The sequence below is a fragment of the Eurytemora carolleeae genome, unplaced genomic scaffold (assembly GCF_000591075.1).
Source record: "Eurytemora carolleeae unplaced genomic scaffold, Eaff_2.0 scaffold1274, whole genome shotgun sequence".
In the NCBI taxonomy this organism is placed as follows: Eukaryota; Metazoa; Arthropoda; class Copepoda; order Calanoida; family Temoridae; genus Eurytemora; species Eurytemora carolleeae.
Window position 1 is genome coordinate 27,106 of NW_019397166.1, and position 16,379 is coordinate 43,484.

At 33.3% G+C, this 16,379-nt stretch overlaps 1 protein-coding gene across 1 annotated transcript; it reads right to left on the minus strand.

Annotated features, from left to right (window-relative positions):
* Positions 1 to 3,205: 3,205 nt before the first annotated feature.
* Positions 3,206 to 15,750, minus strand: LOC111712445 (uncharacterized). The gene is made up of 6 exons (XM_023487045.1): positions 15,547 to 15,750; positions 8,075 to 8,202; positions 4,849 to 4,922; positions 4,195 to 4,329; positions 3,771 to 3,872; positions 3,206 to 3,235 (listed from the first exon to the last, which is right to left on the minus strand). The coding sequence occupies exons 2-6, from the start codon at positions 8,178 to 8,180 to the stop codon at positions 3,206 to 3,208; spliced, it is 447 nt and encodes a 148-aa protein (XP_023342813.1). The 5' UTR covers positions 8,181 to 8,202; positions 15,547 to 15,750.
* Positions 15,751 to 16,379: the final 629 nt, after the last annotated feature.

The window sequence follows — 16,379 nt, forward strand, 5'->3', positions numbered from 1 at the left end:
TGCGTGATCTATTGACACCGGAAGAACTGCATACTGCATGGAAACTTCCGGATTCTGCTTTGATTCAGATTTTTTTCAATTTAAATCTTTTTTCTTCATACTTTGTGTTTTTTGATCCATCCTTATCCCTCCTTATCCCTCCTTATCCCTCCTTATCCCTTCTTATTCCCTCCTTATCCCTCCTTACCCCTTCTTATCCATCTTTATTCCTTCTTATACCTTCTTATCCTTCCTTATCCATACTTACTCCCTCCTTATCTCTCCTTATTTCTTCTTATCCATCCTTATCTCTCCTAAGCCCTCCTTATTCCTCCCCATCCATTCTATCTCCCCTTATCTTTCCTTATCCCTCCTTTTCCCTCATAATCTCTCATAGTTCCTCATAATTTCTCCTTATTCCTCATTATTTCTCCGTATCTCTCCCAGTCCCTTCTTATACATCCTTAGCACTCTTTATCTCTCCTAACCCACCAGAATCCCTCCTAATCCTTCTTAATCCCTTTTAATCCCTCCTAATCCTTCTTAATCCCTTCTAATCCCTCCTAATCCCTCCTAATCCCTCCTCATCTCTCCTAATCACTCCTTATTTCTCCTAACCCCCTTATTTCCCCGGAAGAGCTCTATCGTGACCACTATTTTGATTTTGCTGATTCGACACTCAAAGAAATTAGATTTTATACCAGTAGCATTGTATTCTCAACTTCATTCATTCGTAGCCTAATCCTATCCAATTTATACCAGTAGCACTGTCTTCTCAACTTCTATTCATGCGTATCCTAATCCTATCCAATATATACAGTTAGCTCCATTTACATATCAGAGCAAATCCTATCCAATATATACAGTTAGTCCCATTTACATATTAGAGCAAATCCTATCCAATATATACAGTTAGTCCCATTTACATATCAGAGCAAATCCTATCCAATATATACAGTTAGCCCCATTTACATATCAGAGCAAATCCTATCCAATATATACAGTTAGCCCCATTTACATATCAGAGCAAATCCTATCCAATATATACAGTTTTGCCCCATTTACATATCAGAGCAAATCGATTTTCACAGCTTCTCAACTGAAAGGTTTCAATTGATTCTGTAAAAACTAAAAATCCTTATTTTATTGAATACAATTGCTGTGCTTTCTTTGCAAATATTTTTTCTCATCTATATCTATAAACTATTCTACTACTTTTCAATCATTATTATCTTTTCCTTCACCTTTCCTTTCTTTCTCTATTCTTCTTTTTCAATTCACATTCCTCTCTTTCTAATTTCTTAGTTTTATTATTTTTCCTTCTTTTTAAAAATAATTTTTTCTTTTAATAATGTTTTTTTTTAATTTTATTATTCTTTCCTCTTATCCTCTTTATTTTTCCTTCCTGTTTCCTATTTGTTCCCTGTCTTTTTCCTTTCTGTTTTCTGTTTGTTTCCTTTCTTTCCTGTTTCCTTTATTTTTTCTTTTTGTTTCCTTCCTGTCAGTTTCCTATCTGTTTTCTGTCAGTTTCATCTCTGTTTTTCTATCTATTCACTGTTCTTTTTTGTCCCGTTTCCTATCAGTTTCCAATCCTATTTTCTTCCTGTTTGCTATCTGTTTCCTGTTTGATTTCTATCCTGTTTCCTATTTCCTTTCTGTAACTTCCTATTGTTTTCTGTCAATTTCCTATCTGTTTCCTGTTCATTTCCTGATTTTTTCTGATTATTTCCTGTCTATTTCATGTCTATTTCCTGTCTATTTCCTTTCTATTTCCCGTCTATTCCCTGTCTATTTCCTGTTTATTTCCTGTCTGTTTCCTGTAGTCTCCTACCTTGTAAAGTTCCATGTTGGTACTGCAGGGGTGGAGAATGTTCCAGAATGTGTTCTGGAGAACTTGTGAATGCGTTTAGTATTCCTATACTAGGATTAGTCACATACTCATTCCTAAATTATATAAAAATATAGATTACGATCTGAAGTGCCCGGCGTTGCCCGTAAAATAGAAAATAAAAAATTTGATTTTTGAAAATCGAAATTCGAATTTCTTAGCGTTTGTTACTCTCATGGGTTCCCTCAAAAATGACCAGCAAATGAACTATGTTTTTGTCACAAACTTTACTTTTATAATCTCTATATCTTTGCTACCAATGTCGTAGACCTTTGATATTTCAAACTTTTAATTCTATTAGACCAAATAATCTAAGTTTGAAATATCAACGGTTTACATCATCAGATTGTAAATATATAGGGATTAGACAATTTGAGTTTGTGACAAAGATTCTGTTCCTTTTGTCCAGCTGTAGCTAACATATATATAAATAATTATACATAGATATGAGGGAATATAGATTTATATAGATTTATATAGATTTAGTAATTAATGTGGTGTGGACTTCATAATTCTAACTTAACCTGCAATAATAAAATCACGAGCGATTACTCTTTGAAGAATTTAAAAATGAATTGTATAAAATATCTTTAACAGAATAATTTTACAATTTTTAAAATAATTACGTTATTAAAAAAATTTCATCTTAAAGAATAATATTGAAAATATTAACCTGGCCAAATTCAACGGTGAAGACACAATCAGAAGCTGATATCTAAAACATCAAATATAAATTAAACTTTTTAAATGGTATTTCGTAATGTAATTTAGCGTTTTAAGGAAATATCTCTCCCATTTACTACGGTACCCTTTGAATACTGCATTTATTTAAAAAAAATATATATTTATATAATTCATGAAGGATTCAACACATTGTGCTGTCACAGTCAAATGAACGAATAACATTGAAAAAATCCACGAAATTTTCCAGAGCCCATTTCTTTTTACATACTTCTTATAATTATTTTGAGAGAAAATATCGGCAATCAGAGACATTTTTTGGCGACAAGATTGGTTTAGTTGAGTTCCTTACTGAGGTGAAAAAACGCTAAAGCGTATGTCAAACATTCTAAAGAAATTTTTAGGATAATACATTTTATTGATTAAGGTTTGAACTAACAACTGGATAATGTAAAGTGTCAAAAAATGAACGCATGACTGGATTTAAAGTTGATATTTTGTGAAAAACTGAGAAAAGTAAAAAAAATGAGTGATCGATGTAAAATTAATGAATGAATAGGATAATATATATTTATATATTCATCTATACTTGCTTTACAGATATATATATATCCTCTCCATTCTAGATATATATTTATATATTCATCTATACTTGGTTTACAGATATATATATATATCCTCTCCATTCTAGATACAAATATTTATGAGTGACCGGCGTTGCCCGAACATTTTTAGAAACACTTTGATTTAAAAAAATGAAATTTTGCATTTTGAAAAAGAATTCTAATTTATTTTAGCCGATGCCACTCCTTAGGTGCCCATGGATATCTTCAAAGCCAAGATCCACCAACGTCAAAACGGCTGAACCGATCGGGCCAAACTTTGTGTCGCAACTTGCATGACCCAATGGGAGGTCCATGGTAGGTCAAAATTGAAAATGGTCGATTTAAGATGTTTATAAACCATCAATATCAGTACGAAGAAAACTTGAAAACAAGACTTAAAAGTTGAAATGTTTTTTTTTATTTTCTTACTAGCTGAAAGGCCCGGCGTTGCCCATGGAAAAAAGAAAAATTTTTGAAGAAAAAAACTTTTTAGCCTATAACACCCCCCGGCCGCCCATGAGTGTCCACAAAAAGTTTCAGTCCAATCGGTCCAGCTGTTACGCAACATATACGAATGACTTGCTATATTATATAGATAAATCTGTATTTGTAATTACCTCCGTGTATCCACCAATAACAGCTCTGTCATCAAGTTGACCGTCCCTAGAGTTTATCCAGACTAACCGGCACTGCAGTAGGTTGGACTTTTCTACCAAAACCTGTAAACAATTCTCAAAACCAGGCCAAACATTCTATCATAAATTATTTCTCGGAGACCGAATATAATTAGTTTGTATTATGTATATTTAAATATATTTGGTTTAATTTAGTGAGATGTATATATCATATAGATAGTTTTTGTTATAATTTCAATCTATAAAAAAACTATAGTTATTTTTTGTACACGGTTTTAAGATTTTTAGGTTTTGTACTCATTAAACGAACAGATATTTTTTTTGTATTTTGTTGTTCGAAAGTTTTGAGTTCATCCCGCTTTGTTGATTTTTCTCTCTTTTACAAAATAATATATAAATATATAACCTCATAATGATCCTTGTGGTGCACCTTTCCCCCCCAGGCTATGAAAGCCTTCTCCAGGGCAGGTAAAAAGGTTCCAGGGAACTTCCCACCCTCATGCTCAGCTCTTCCAATATAAACTCCTTGGTGACCACCATCCTACACATTAGGGGTCATTCATTTTTTAATAATCAACAAATAATACATAAATACATCATTCATGAAACCCGAATCTCTTTATAATAAACAAAATCCAAAAATATTTTTTTCTTTAAAAATTTGATTTTAAAAAAGGCTCATTCGACGATTTTCACATTAAAGTATTAAAGTTGCAAATCAAGCATTCAAGCATTTTCTCTTTTCCGAGCCGATAAATCACAAACATTTCAAAATATGTAAGCAAACTCTTTAGAATTACGATAAATTTCTTAAATTAAGGAATTAAAACCCAAAAGTGTCCCCAAGGCATCGAAGACGACCTTCGATCGAACTCAGTATGAAATTAAGATATCCTCAAAATTGTAAACAAGTACTTATACTCCACGCAGAAACCCATTATTTCTTCGGTTAGCTTATTGCGTGGATAACTGCAGCAAGCACCTTAGGATTAGTTTAGCGTGCCATCAATGCACTGTACAGCATATGTACTTTGTTTATACAATATGTACATAAATTTACCTTCTCAGTAAAATCCGCAATAAAAGCAGCTGCAGGCACCTCCCCTTCCCTTGCTGGAACCCAGTCAACACAATCTAAAACCGGAAAAACAAAAACATTTGAATCAATTAAAAAAACAAATTGTTGAAAATTAAATAGATTAACTTCTCTAAACTTCAAATTAATTTATTCGATTCATCTACAGGGTGTCCCAAAAAACATGGGAATTCAGTGACGAATTGGATATCGTCTTTGTTATGGATTAGCATTGTAATACCTAATTTCAAAAGCCATAATATTATTATGTCTGCTAGAGTTTATTTTATNCTTACTCTGAAATTAATCTTACTTCAGAAAATCAAAAAAAAACATAACTAGTTCGAATTCTAAAGCCATTTATTTAAATCAATATTGTGAAATTTTATTTTGCTTTCTACTTTAAATTTCACCCTCCATTCTATCTTCTTCTCTTTAAAGGTGCCCAGCACATTTAACAAGGCCATCCTCTTTTCTTTTTTGATAATCTTGAATAAATCATTATTTACATTGGCTTTAATTCTATGGCTATCGAAGAAAATTATAATTGTGCATTTTGGTTCAGATTTGAGATTGCTCTGAATATCTCTTATCCCCCCCGCACCCCTCCCAAAAAACATGTTTTTAAACAGGAATATACCGGATATGTATCTACATAATATATATGTATATTTTCAATACAGTTTGTATGCCTAGATACATATTTGAATGTGTGCATACAACCAGCAATAATTTACAACAAGCCATGGCTTTCACCAACTAAAACTCTATAGAGTTTATCAAGCAGAGAAAAAAAATTCTGAGAGAAGGAGAAGGTAAACTTTATGCGACATAACTGGTCTAACTTAGTGCCCTCGTAGGTCTAGTTTAGAATTCTAACTTAGTGACCTCGTAGCCTACCGACTAAATCTATATTTAGACCTACCTCCGGTCATTGGATTTTGACTTCTTACAACTCTTTGGAAAGCCTTTAACAAAAGAAAGCCGATTTCACAACTTTTGCAAAGAAATTCTGCAAATATTTTTGCATATTTAAATTTGCCGAGTACAACTGATCATAACATAAATAAAACGCGTACTGTATGTTTGTGTTACCTTGAAATTTAATTTATTGGTCAAACAGGTCCAGATAGCAACACTTGAACTATACAGGATGCAATACGCGTACTGTATGTTTATATAAGACAAATGCGTATTTCCTACAGATGGCAGCAAGGGGAGAAAGGAATACAGAAAGTAATCAATTTGCTATAGATGTCTCTCCTTGCATCTTCTCTCAGAGGTTCAAAAATTAGTTGTCTGCTACAAGCAATTTAGGAAGGAGGTTTCTACCTGCCTGCATATCTATATATATATTATCTTTGATAAAAACATATAAGATCTCAACCTAACGTGAGATTTACTTTATTTTCACGTACGGTTCAACAGCTACAATTCATGAATTACCAGCTGTAGTGCCTGGCGTTGCCGTGGTATTTTAAAAACTCATTATTCTACTTTTTCTAAAAGTAAATGATACAATTTGCTTAGCCTTACCTTTCGTCATCTACCACCATATGAATTGACGAACTGTAAGATTGACGAAACATATCCACTCTGTATTTTATCCTGGGATACGGATACATACCCTTGAATACGAATACATACTCTGGGATACGGATACATACCCAAGGATACGGATACAAACCCTGGGATACGGATACATACCCTGGGATATGTATACATACCCTGGGATGCGGATACATACCCTGGGATACGGATACATACCCTGGGATACGGATACATACCCTGGGATACGGATACATACCCTGGGATACGGATACATACCCCGGAATATGTATACATACCCTGGGATACAGATACATACCCTGGGATACGAATACATACCTCGGATACCCCGGAATATGTATACATACCCTGGGATACAAATACATACCCTGCGATACAGATACATACCCTTGAAACGAATACATACCCTGGGATATGGATACATACCCCGGAATATGGATACAAACCCTGTGATACATATACATACCCTTGAATACGAATACATATCCTGGGATACGAATACATACCCTGGGATACGGATACATACCCTGGGATACGTATACATACCCTAGGATACAGATACATACCCTGTGATACGGATACATACCCCGGAATATGTATACATACCCTAGGATACAGATACATACCCTGGGATACGAATACATACCCTGGATACCCCGGAATACGTATACATACCCTGGGATACAAATACATACCCTGGGATACAGATACATACCCTTGAATACGAATACATACCCTGGGATACAAATACATACCCCGGAATATGGATACAAACCCTGTGATACATATACATACCCTTGAATACGAATACATACCCTGGGATACGAATACATACCCTGGGATACGGATACATACCCTGGGATATGTATACATACCCCCGGATACATATACATACCCTGGGATACGGATATATACCCTGAGATACGAATACATATCCTGGGATACGAATACATACCCTGGGATACGGATACATACCCTGGGATACGGATACATACCCTGGGATACAGATACATACCCTGAGATACATATACACCCTAGGATACAGATACATACCCTGGGATACGTATACATACCCTGGGATACGGATAAATACCCTGGAATACGGATACATACATACCCTGGGATACAATACATATCCTTGGGAATATGTTAGATTTTTTTGGATTTTCTACGTCTAAAGATTTAGCTTGAGAAATATGGCGGGAAGTTACCCAACGTTGATTATCAAACAACCATCACCAAATTTAACAATGACGGAGTTTTTCCTACTGGTTCTCACGAAAATAGAAAAATAGAAAATTGCAAAAATATAAATGTAAACAAAATTGCAAACTAAACAAATCAGAGTCCGAATTTAAAGCCGCGGCTCAAATGTCGTTGGTTCCATTTAAAATTCTATTCAAATTTTCAAGAATTTAGCCAGCGCTCAATTGAAACCGGTTATTGGCAGATTTAAGCCGCGGCTCAAATTCATTAAATTCGGACACAGAACATTTTTAGCAAAAGCCTGCATGCCTTTTCGGAAGAACTCCAATTTTATCATTGTTTTTATATAAACCTTTAGTTTGTAATAGTTTGAAGACGTTGAAATAAAACGAGTACACACACACCCTTATACCCTTTAATTCTTTTGTTTTCTAACCTTCGGGGCTGGAGAGTGGGAAGTGAATGAAAGAATCGTCCGACATCGGAAGGACGATTCCCGGCAGCAGAAGGACGAGTTGGACAAGAATGAGAGGAGGAACCATCCTGGAGATTAATCCACCAGTCCTGTATATCTTGGATTTTAGAACATTTAATTGTTTGTGGCCTGTTTTGATCGGCCGGAAAACAGGACAAAAATTTTATTTAAAAATGAAAAGATAATCTCTACATAAATATAGTATTAAAGGAACTGTTGAGGGAAAATGAAACGGGGTATAGGCTGAAACCTATATGATCCTATCTGATGTCCCTTTCTCGAGAAATTGATTTAAAACTGCGTCAACGTTATACCAAAACTGATATATGAGATGTGGTATACATATCAAAGTTTTAAACAGAAATTCTAAAAATTTACGATAACCCAGTTAATGATAACAGGCCCTATATTGTCATCTATGTAAATATCTCTTCTATACAGAACAAATCTTAACTCAAAGTTCAGAATTTGAAAAAACAATCTTGACAATATCTCTACTTTTAGACCAATGTTAAACTGAACTCACTGAACATTCTGTAAATATCTGCAAGATGATACCGTATCAAATTGACATCTCATGTCAATCTATCCAAATGCATGATCAATCCCCCAAGTGCATTTTCTTTGTAAAAACTAATGCTATGAATGCACAATAATATATAAAGTGAAAGGGCTGATTATAATAATTAAAGTGACCATTCTTCAGGTATTTAATGATCTCACATTTCCATTTTATAACATGGCGAACGTAAATGTTTAACTTCCTTAAAGTGAGTTTAAAGGTTTAAAGTTCCCTGACTCCCATTATAAGATTTATGTCCATTTCCTCCGCATTAACCCAAGTAAATTTTACAAGAAATTCATTTACAATATTCATTCCTATCAGGCTCACATGGACAGAATGCATTTATAAACACCTTAAATTTGAGAATTTTATAGATAAAATTACTGATAAAGTATCCTGCTCCTGTAATCCTATCCCTATATCTTTGCAACCCAATGTCGTAGACTTTAGATATTTCAAACTATGAATTTAAATCTAGGTTTGAAAAATCAATAATTTACACCATCAGATTGCAAAGATATAGAGATAGAAAATTTTAGTTTGTGGCAAGGAATCAACTTCTTTGTTTTACACACAAGTTAAAACAGGTTTTAGGCATAACAGTTCGATCAAAAAAGAAAATTTTTAAATTCCTGTTTTAAGAACAAGATTGATCCAGAACAGAAAATATTGGACGTATGTGCAATGTGCATAGATGAATCAGGAACCAACTGTAACAGAAACATAATGGATTAAACCCATAATGGATCAGAAACAAAATGGATCAGAAACAGAGCGGATCAGAAAGAAAACGGATCAGAAACAGAGTGGATCAGAAACAAAATGGATCAGAAACAGAGTGGATCAGAAACAAAATGGATCAGAAACAGAGTGGATCAGAAACAATATGAATCAGAAACAAAATGGATTAGAAACAAAATTGATCAGAAACAGAGTGGATAAGAAACAAAATGGATCAGAAACAGGGTGGATCAGAAACAATTAATGGATCAGAAACAAAATAAATCAGAAACAAAATAGATCAAAAACAGAATGGATTTGAAAGATTAAGGATAAGGATATTAATTAATCAGATCCACCATAATGGATTTGAAACATGTGTAATCAGAAAGAATCAGAAAGTACTTAAAATTCTATGAAAATATCATGTAAATTAAAATGTGTAAGTTAACAATAAAAATATTTGTGACGGTGCCGTGACAAACTCCTGAAAGACAAACTCCTGAAAGACAAACTCCGGAAAGACAAACTCCGGAAAGACAAAATTTTTTAAATTTGATATTATGGAGTTTGTATTTCAGAATTTTTTATTTTCAGGAGTTTGTCTCGTCAGGAGTTTGTCTCGTCAGGAGTTTGTCTCGTCAGGAGTTTGTCTTTCAGGAGTTTGTCTTTTCAGGAGTTTGTCTTTCCGGAGTTTGTCTTTCCGGAGTTTGTCTTTCAGGAGTTTGTCTTTCAGGAGTTTGTCACGGCGCCATTTGTGACATTCTTCATTTTAGTCTTATTATTAAATCTCAAATACTGACCACTCTATATATTGAGAACGTGACTTGAATATAAAAATACTATAATCGATCTAAACTTGAGAAATATATGTATTGTGTGCATTCAAAGAATTAAAAGGATTGGTTTCGATAACAGCAAGATTGCACCCTCAAAAGTACCCGCTCACTACATATGTTCATTTACATAGTCATCAGTATTCCCCTTCTTCCCTTCCCCTTTATTCTTTTCCCCCTTTTTACTTTCCTCCTTTTCCTTTCCCCTTTTCCTTTTCCCTTTTTCCTGCCCTTTTTCCCCTTTTTCCATTCCCCTTTCACTTTCCACTTTTTTCTTTACCACTTGTCTTTTACTCTTTCTCCCCCCCCCTTTTTCCTTTCTCTCTTCTTTTCTTTCCCTCTTTCCCCCTAGCCCCCCCATTTCCTATTTCCTTCTTTCCTTTTCCCTTTCCCCTTTTTACAATTTACACATTCATTCCTTGACTTTTTCCCTTATCCTCTTGTTCTCTTTCCTCTTATTTCCTTCCCATTCCTTTTCTTGTGAATATTATTCTGAAGAATCTGGTTAAAAACTTTAATCTTGCGTATTTTTGCTTTACCATTTCAGTGTACAATTATCACGTTGATTAAATAGATAATTTTCAAGATTATGCATTATATAATATGGACGATTTTTTGATTTTCTGTTTTTAAAGGCAGACTCTGCATGTTTTAATGGTTTTACAGTTTACAGTTCTATATTTTATCAAAAAGAATTGGAAATAAATCGTGGCTCAACGAATTTCTTGTAATAGTGATAGTTTTGAACTTTAGGATGAGTATTTTTCTGCTTTAAAGGTTCAAGTCATTTGTTGAGAAACTAAATGATGATGCTTCTAAGTTTTGTCCACTCATGGTGTCATAAACTCACAACAGTAAGTGCAGTAAACATTAGACGGGATCATTAAAAATGCAATATAAGCCTAGACAATTTCAAAAGAACCAGGAGAAGAAAAATATTTTATGGATTTATTTTGAATCTATCGCGAATAACATCTTTCGAAAAGTGAAAAATTTTCCTTTACGGTTAATCTCAAATTATGTAATACATAGTTGTAGTACAATCTAGGGGCATTGCTGCAGTGCTTTAGTCAATGGGTGATGCTACATTAGAAAAGAATTGCCTATTGTATGGGAGTGGGGGGGGGGGGGGGGTAACCAGTATACCCTATTGCTCTATTGCTTCCCGGATCACTTCTTGTAAATGCAACAAACAGCGGATATTTTATTGACATGTTTAGGGCTTGTGTTTAGAGTATCGAATAAACAAGTCTTCAAAGAAAAAATGAAACTGCATGCATAATATTATTAAGTGTTTTCGTGCATTGAAATGAAAAAATTAGAATGAACACAAAAATAAAAGTTAAAAAAGATCCAATTTTGTCGAGACTCGAGAAAAATGATACAAAGATTTTGAGCCAAAAAATCTGTTTAAAATAGTTTTAAAACTATACATTAGAAAACATTTTTTTAAAATTTCAAATAATAAATTTATTAACAAAAGAACTAGACCATTTTTCTACTAAATAAGTCAATGCTATTGTAATCACTAAAATCATAAATATGTTGTGTAGATATTTTGACTTTGTATACTATGTATACTATTCTATGTTTCTTATTCTTACATCGTTGTAAAATCCATGCAAAGATAGTAATGCCAGATTTACAATGGTATGTTGTTTTTTTCTGAATCGAAACTCAGATCATATCCCCGTGGTTTCTTAAATACAAGAATTGCATGAAACCGCAAATTAAACAGTTTAAAGGAACAAAAGCATGGAATATCGAATTCATATTTGATCAGACAAAGCTTTCAATGGTTCAGTTGTAAATCAGGCATTAACATCTTTGCTTGGAGGATCACTTGAATTTAAGTCTTTAAAAATATTAATTTACAATAAGTAAAAAATGTCTGTTAAAGGATTTGAGCCTTTGCCACAAACTCAAATTTTCTAATCCCTATATCTTTTCAACCCAATGCCGTAGAACTTAGATATTTCAAACTATGAATTCTGGTAGATCAAATAATCTAAGTTTGAAATATCAAAGGTTTGCACCATTAAGTTGCTATGATATAAGGGTTAGAAAATTTGAGTTTGTGACAAAGATTCAAGTCCTTTTTCCCAAGAAAAAGTAGTAAACTAAGCACCGAAACAAAATGTTGGCAGTGTACAGTGTAATATACTACTAATTAGAAATTTGCCTTTATATGAAAGTAACCACTCCAATTTAGTCAGTCAGAAGAAACAAGCCAAAACCCTGTAAAATAAATGTTTCGACTTTGTGACCTCATAGCTCGCCTAGCTGCTTGATTTAACGCGAACATCTGTTTGTTAGCATATTGGAAATTCAAAACTTATTTTTTCTTCTCAAGAGCTCATAAAAAAAGGTGTAATGAATGAAAGTGTGTAAAATTCTAATCTATGTGTAAAATTTTAATCTGTCGTGAAACTTTTTTTCACGTGAAGTCTACAAACAGAATTGTATTCAGGAGNAACTGTATTTGCCTTACTTTAAGTAGTTTAGGAGTTCAAGGAGTTCAAGGAGATCAAGGAGTTCAAGGAGTTCAAGGAGTTCAAGGAGTTCAAGGAGTTCAAGGAGTTCAAAGAGTTCTAGGAGTTCAAAGAGTTCAAGGAGATCTAGGAGTTCAATGAGTTCAATGAGTTCAATGAGTTCAATGAGTTCAATGAGTTCAATGAGTTCAAGGAGTTCAAGGAGTTCAAGGAGTTCAAAGAGTTTAAGGAGTTCAAGAAGTTTAAAGAGTTCAATGAGTTCAATGAGTTCAATGAGTTCAATGAGTTCAATGAGTTCAATGAGTTCAATGAGTTCAGGGAGTTAAAGGAGTTAAAGGAGTTAAAGGAGTTCAAGGAGTTCAAGAAGTCCAAGGAATTCAAGGAGTTCAAGGAGTTCAGGGAGTTCAAGGAGTTCAGGGAGTTCAAGGAGTTCAAGGAGTTCAAGAAGTTCAAGGAGTTTCAACATAGAAATTTCCATAGAGAACATAGAGAACCTCAATTGAAAACTTAAAATTTTTAAATAGAAAAACAAGAATAACTTAATAATTTTGGCTTTGACAAAAGTTATGCATGCATAGAAATATTTGAAATTAATGCAACTTTAATTTACGTGGTCAGTTTCTTTAAAGGGAGTGTTCGCGAAAAATAAAAGGGGGTATAGGCTAACGGCGGAAAATAAGCACTTTTTATCGTTACTAAACTTACTTCTATCTATTGAGACTCGTATCTTAAAATAATCAATTCAGTTTAAAACAAATCATTCAGATAATACAACAATATATGAATCGATGACTATAGGTTGTAATATCTGAATGATTTGTATGAAATTAAATTGATTTTTTAACGATCTGAGTCGTATATTCCAACTTTCTAAATTTGTATGGACGCTACGTTCTTCAATATAAGTCATTTTTAACAATTTTCTCCTTATAGACGCAACAGATAGAAGTAAGATTAGTAGCGATCAAAAGCGATTATTTTTCATCGCAAAAGCCTATACAACCTTTCATTTTTCGCGAACACTCCCTTTACAAAGGAGATTTCGCATGCATAATTAGAAGTGATATAATAATACACAATGAACGAAGTACTTAAGTCTTTTTTGCATCATGACAAAGCAGTGCAGTAATACAAATAGATTTATAGTACAATAGATGGCAACGTAGAATTTGTACACTATCAGCACAACTGTATTCTTAGGTAACACGTGTCAACTTAGTTTTTGTGTCCGACAAATAATGTGATATTTTTGTAAGTGCTTATCTTACGGTGAAATAAGTGCAATTTTGTGTTCTTTATTTTCTGTTTTTACACGTTTTTATTTAATCTTGAAAAAACATGTCAACTAATGTGAGAAAATTTAATTTTCTTGTTATATTTGATACTATTGTATTTGAAAATCTATTTGTAGAAATATGATTACAGAAAGAAGTTTTTAGACAGGCGTAGGGAGGGGGGACAATGTGGGTTTAAAGAATACGGTTTAAGGGATGGGGCTCAGGGTACGGATTAGGGGTAAACGGGGGGAAGGGGATTAATGGAGACGAATCTTTAGTTATGGGAAGGGGGTGGGAGCTAAAAATTGATTGCGTGCAGAAATTTACCTCCTTAAGTTATTATCAGATTCTTGGATTTTTGCATCTTCTAATTCAACTTTTAAATAGTGTCCCTATCTGCATCTTCTCTTTGTACAATATAAAACAATAGCAAAAAAGTTTGCGGATTTGATAATATTATTTTGTGCGTTTTTTTTAATTTAACAAATATCCAAATCATTTGGACACAAATTTTATAATTTTCAGCATCAATAAATCTTCATTGGGGTCCTGAACCATGGACATGATCGGCTCAGCAGATTTGACGTTTATTGGGTACAAACTGGGACAGACGTACAGACAGACAAGCAAAGTAATATATACAGATAATCAAATAAATAGCAATGTGGATCAAAAAGTAAATTCAGCAAACAAAAATAAAAAATGAGCTCAAAAGAAACTTTATTCCGACTGAGATTTTCTGAAATTAAATTGAAATAAAAAGAAATTTGTATTGTTATACTAATTCCCGGAATTACTGGCAGGATCAGGGTTTCAAAGCATCCAGAGAAACACAAAGAATACAATATATATATAAACCCAAACAGGAAATGTAAAATACGAAGAATAAGAGAATTTAAAAAGATGGGGGGAGGGGGGTATTTAGATTTTTGTATTTCATAGATCGGGCCGACTTTTTAGCAGCTACAGTAAGCTTGTACAGTACGCATCAGGACTATATAATGCAAAACGGGACTGTACACCAAATTGAATCCAGCCGGTTCTAGGGATATCATAGTGAACGAGATCAACCGAGATCCATTGTAGATCAACAGAAGTTTATGTAACAAATAAAAATCGTAAGACGTAAAAATTGTTTGTATGTGTTTGTATAGATCAACTAAATACAACCTAAATAACCCCCCAAAAAGGTGTAAAAAGTTAAATCTTATTAATTGAATTGTTAAAAACTAAAAGGTTTGAAAGCTGTAACACGAGATTTTTAATAGAAAGTAGAATTTGTTGATTTCTTAGCTAGAGTTAAAGGGAAGATTAGAAAATTGAAAAATTGAAGTAAAAAATGTAAAAAGAGGAAAAGTGAAAAAAAATTTGTCAAGAAAAACTATATGTAGAAGAGAAAAGTTAAAATAATAGTATGTATAAGATGGAAAATATAGATAAAAAAAAAATAACAGTATAGCTTGTAGAGAGGGATTCATACTTTATTTTCACATGAAAAAGTAAGAAGGGAAATAATAGAATTTGTTTAAAAAAAATCCAATTCCTTATTCTGAAATCACTATATGGAACTTGCAAACATCATTCTCATCCAACCTTCACTGTTTCGGATAGATCAACAGTTTCACAGATAGCTGTCACTGATCAGTTCTCCGCTGTCACTTCAGTTCTCCGATGTCAAGAAAGTCTGAGAAATTGGTGTCAGCTGTTTTAAAGTCTAGTGCCTGTATCCAACTGCCTGGAATACCGGCCTGTGATCATTCAAGCAATATACCTGGTTTTTCAGGTAGGGTAGGGGGGCATAGGGTACCTGTTTATATGCCGGGGGGGGGGGGTATCAGGGCGTCAACATAAATGTCACAGGGAGGGAACAATGTTAGCACAAAATATGGTAAAATAACTCGGTGAAAATACTTCAGCGGCACCTTCGAACATTGCAGTGTGCATGAGTTAATATAAAAGTTGGATCCATCTTGGATCAATGTTTTGATTTGATTTGAAAGGAGAAGGATAAGGGGCCCAGTATAGGGAGAACCTGCAGGGAATTTACCAAGATAGAAGAAACAGGTTTCAGATTAAAAATCATTATTTCTTTTTATAACATTTTTTTTGTTAGTTACAAAGATCATTAAATCTACACATTATTATTAATATTATTAAATATTTTAAAAATGACATTATTGTGTAAAACTGGTTGAAACTGCGTATAGATCTATATTAAGGTGTAAAGTGTATAGTTTATTATTATTATTATTAGTATTATTAGTATCATTATTATCATTATTAAATTAAATAATTATATGGTATAAACCGAATTTATAATAATTATTTATAAAAACAAACTCGAAGACTGGAAGTAAGAAAAACGGTTGGAAAATC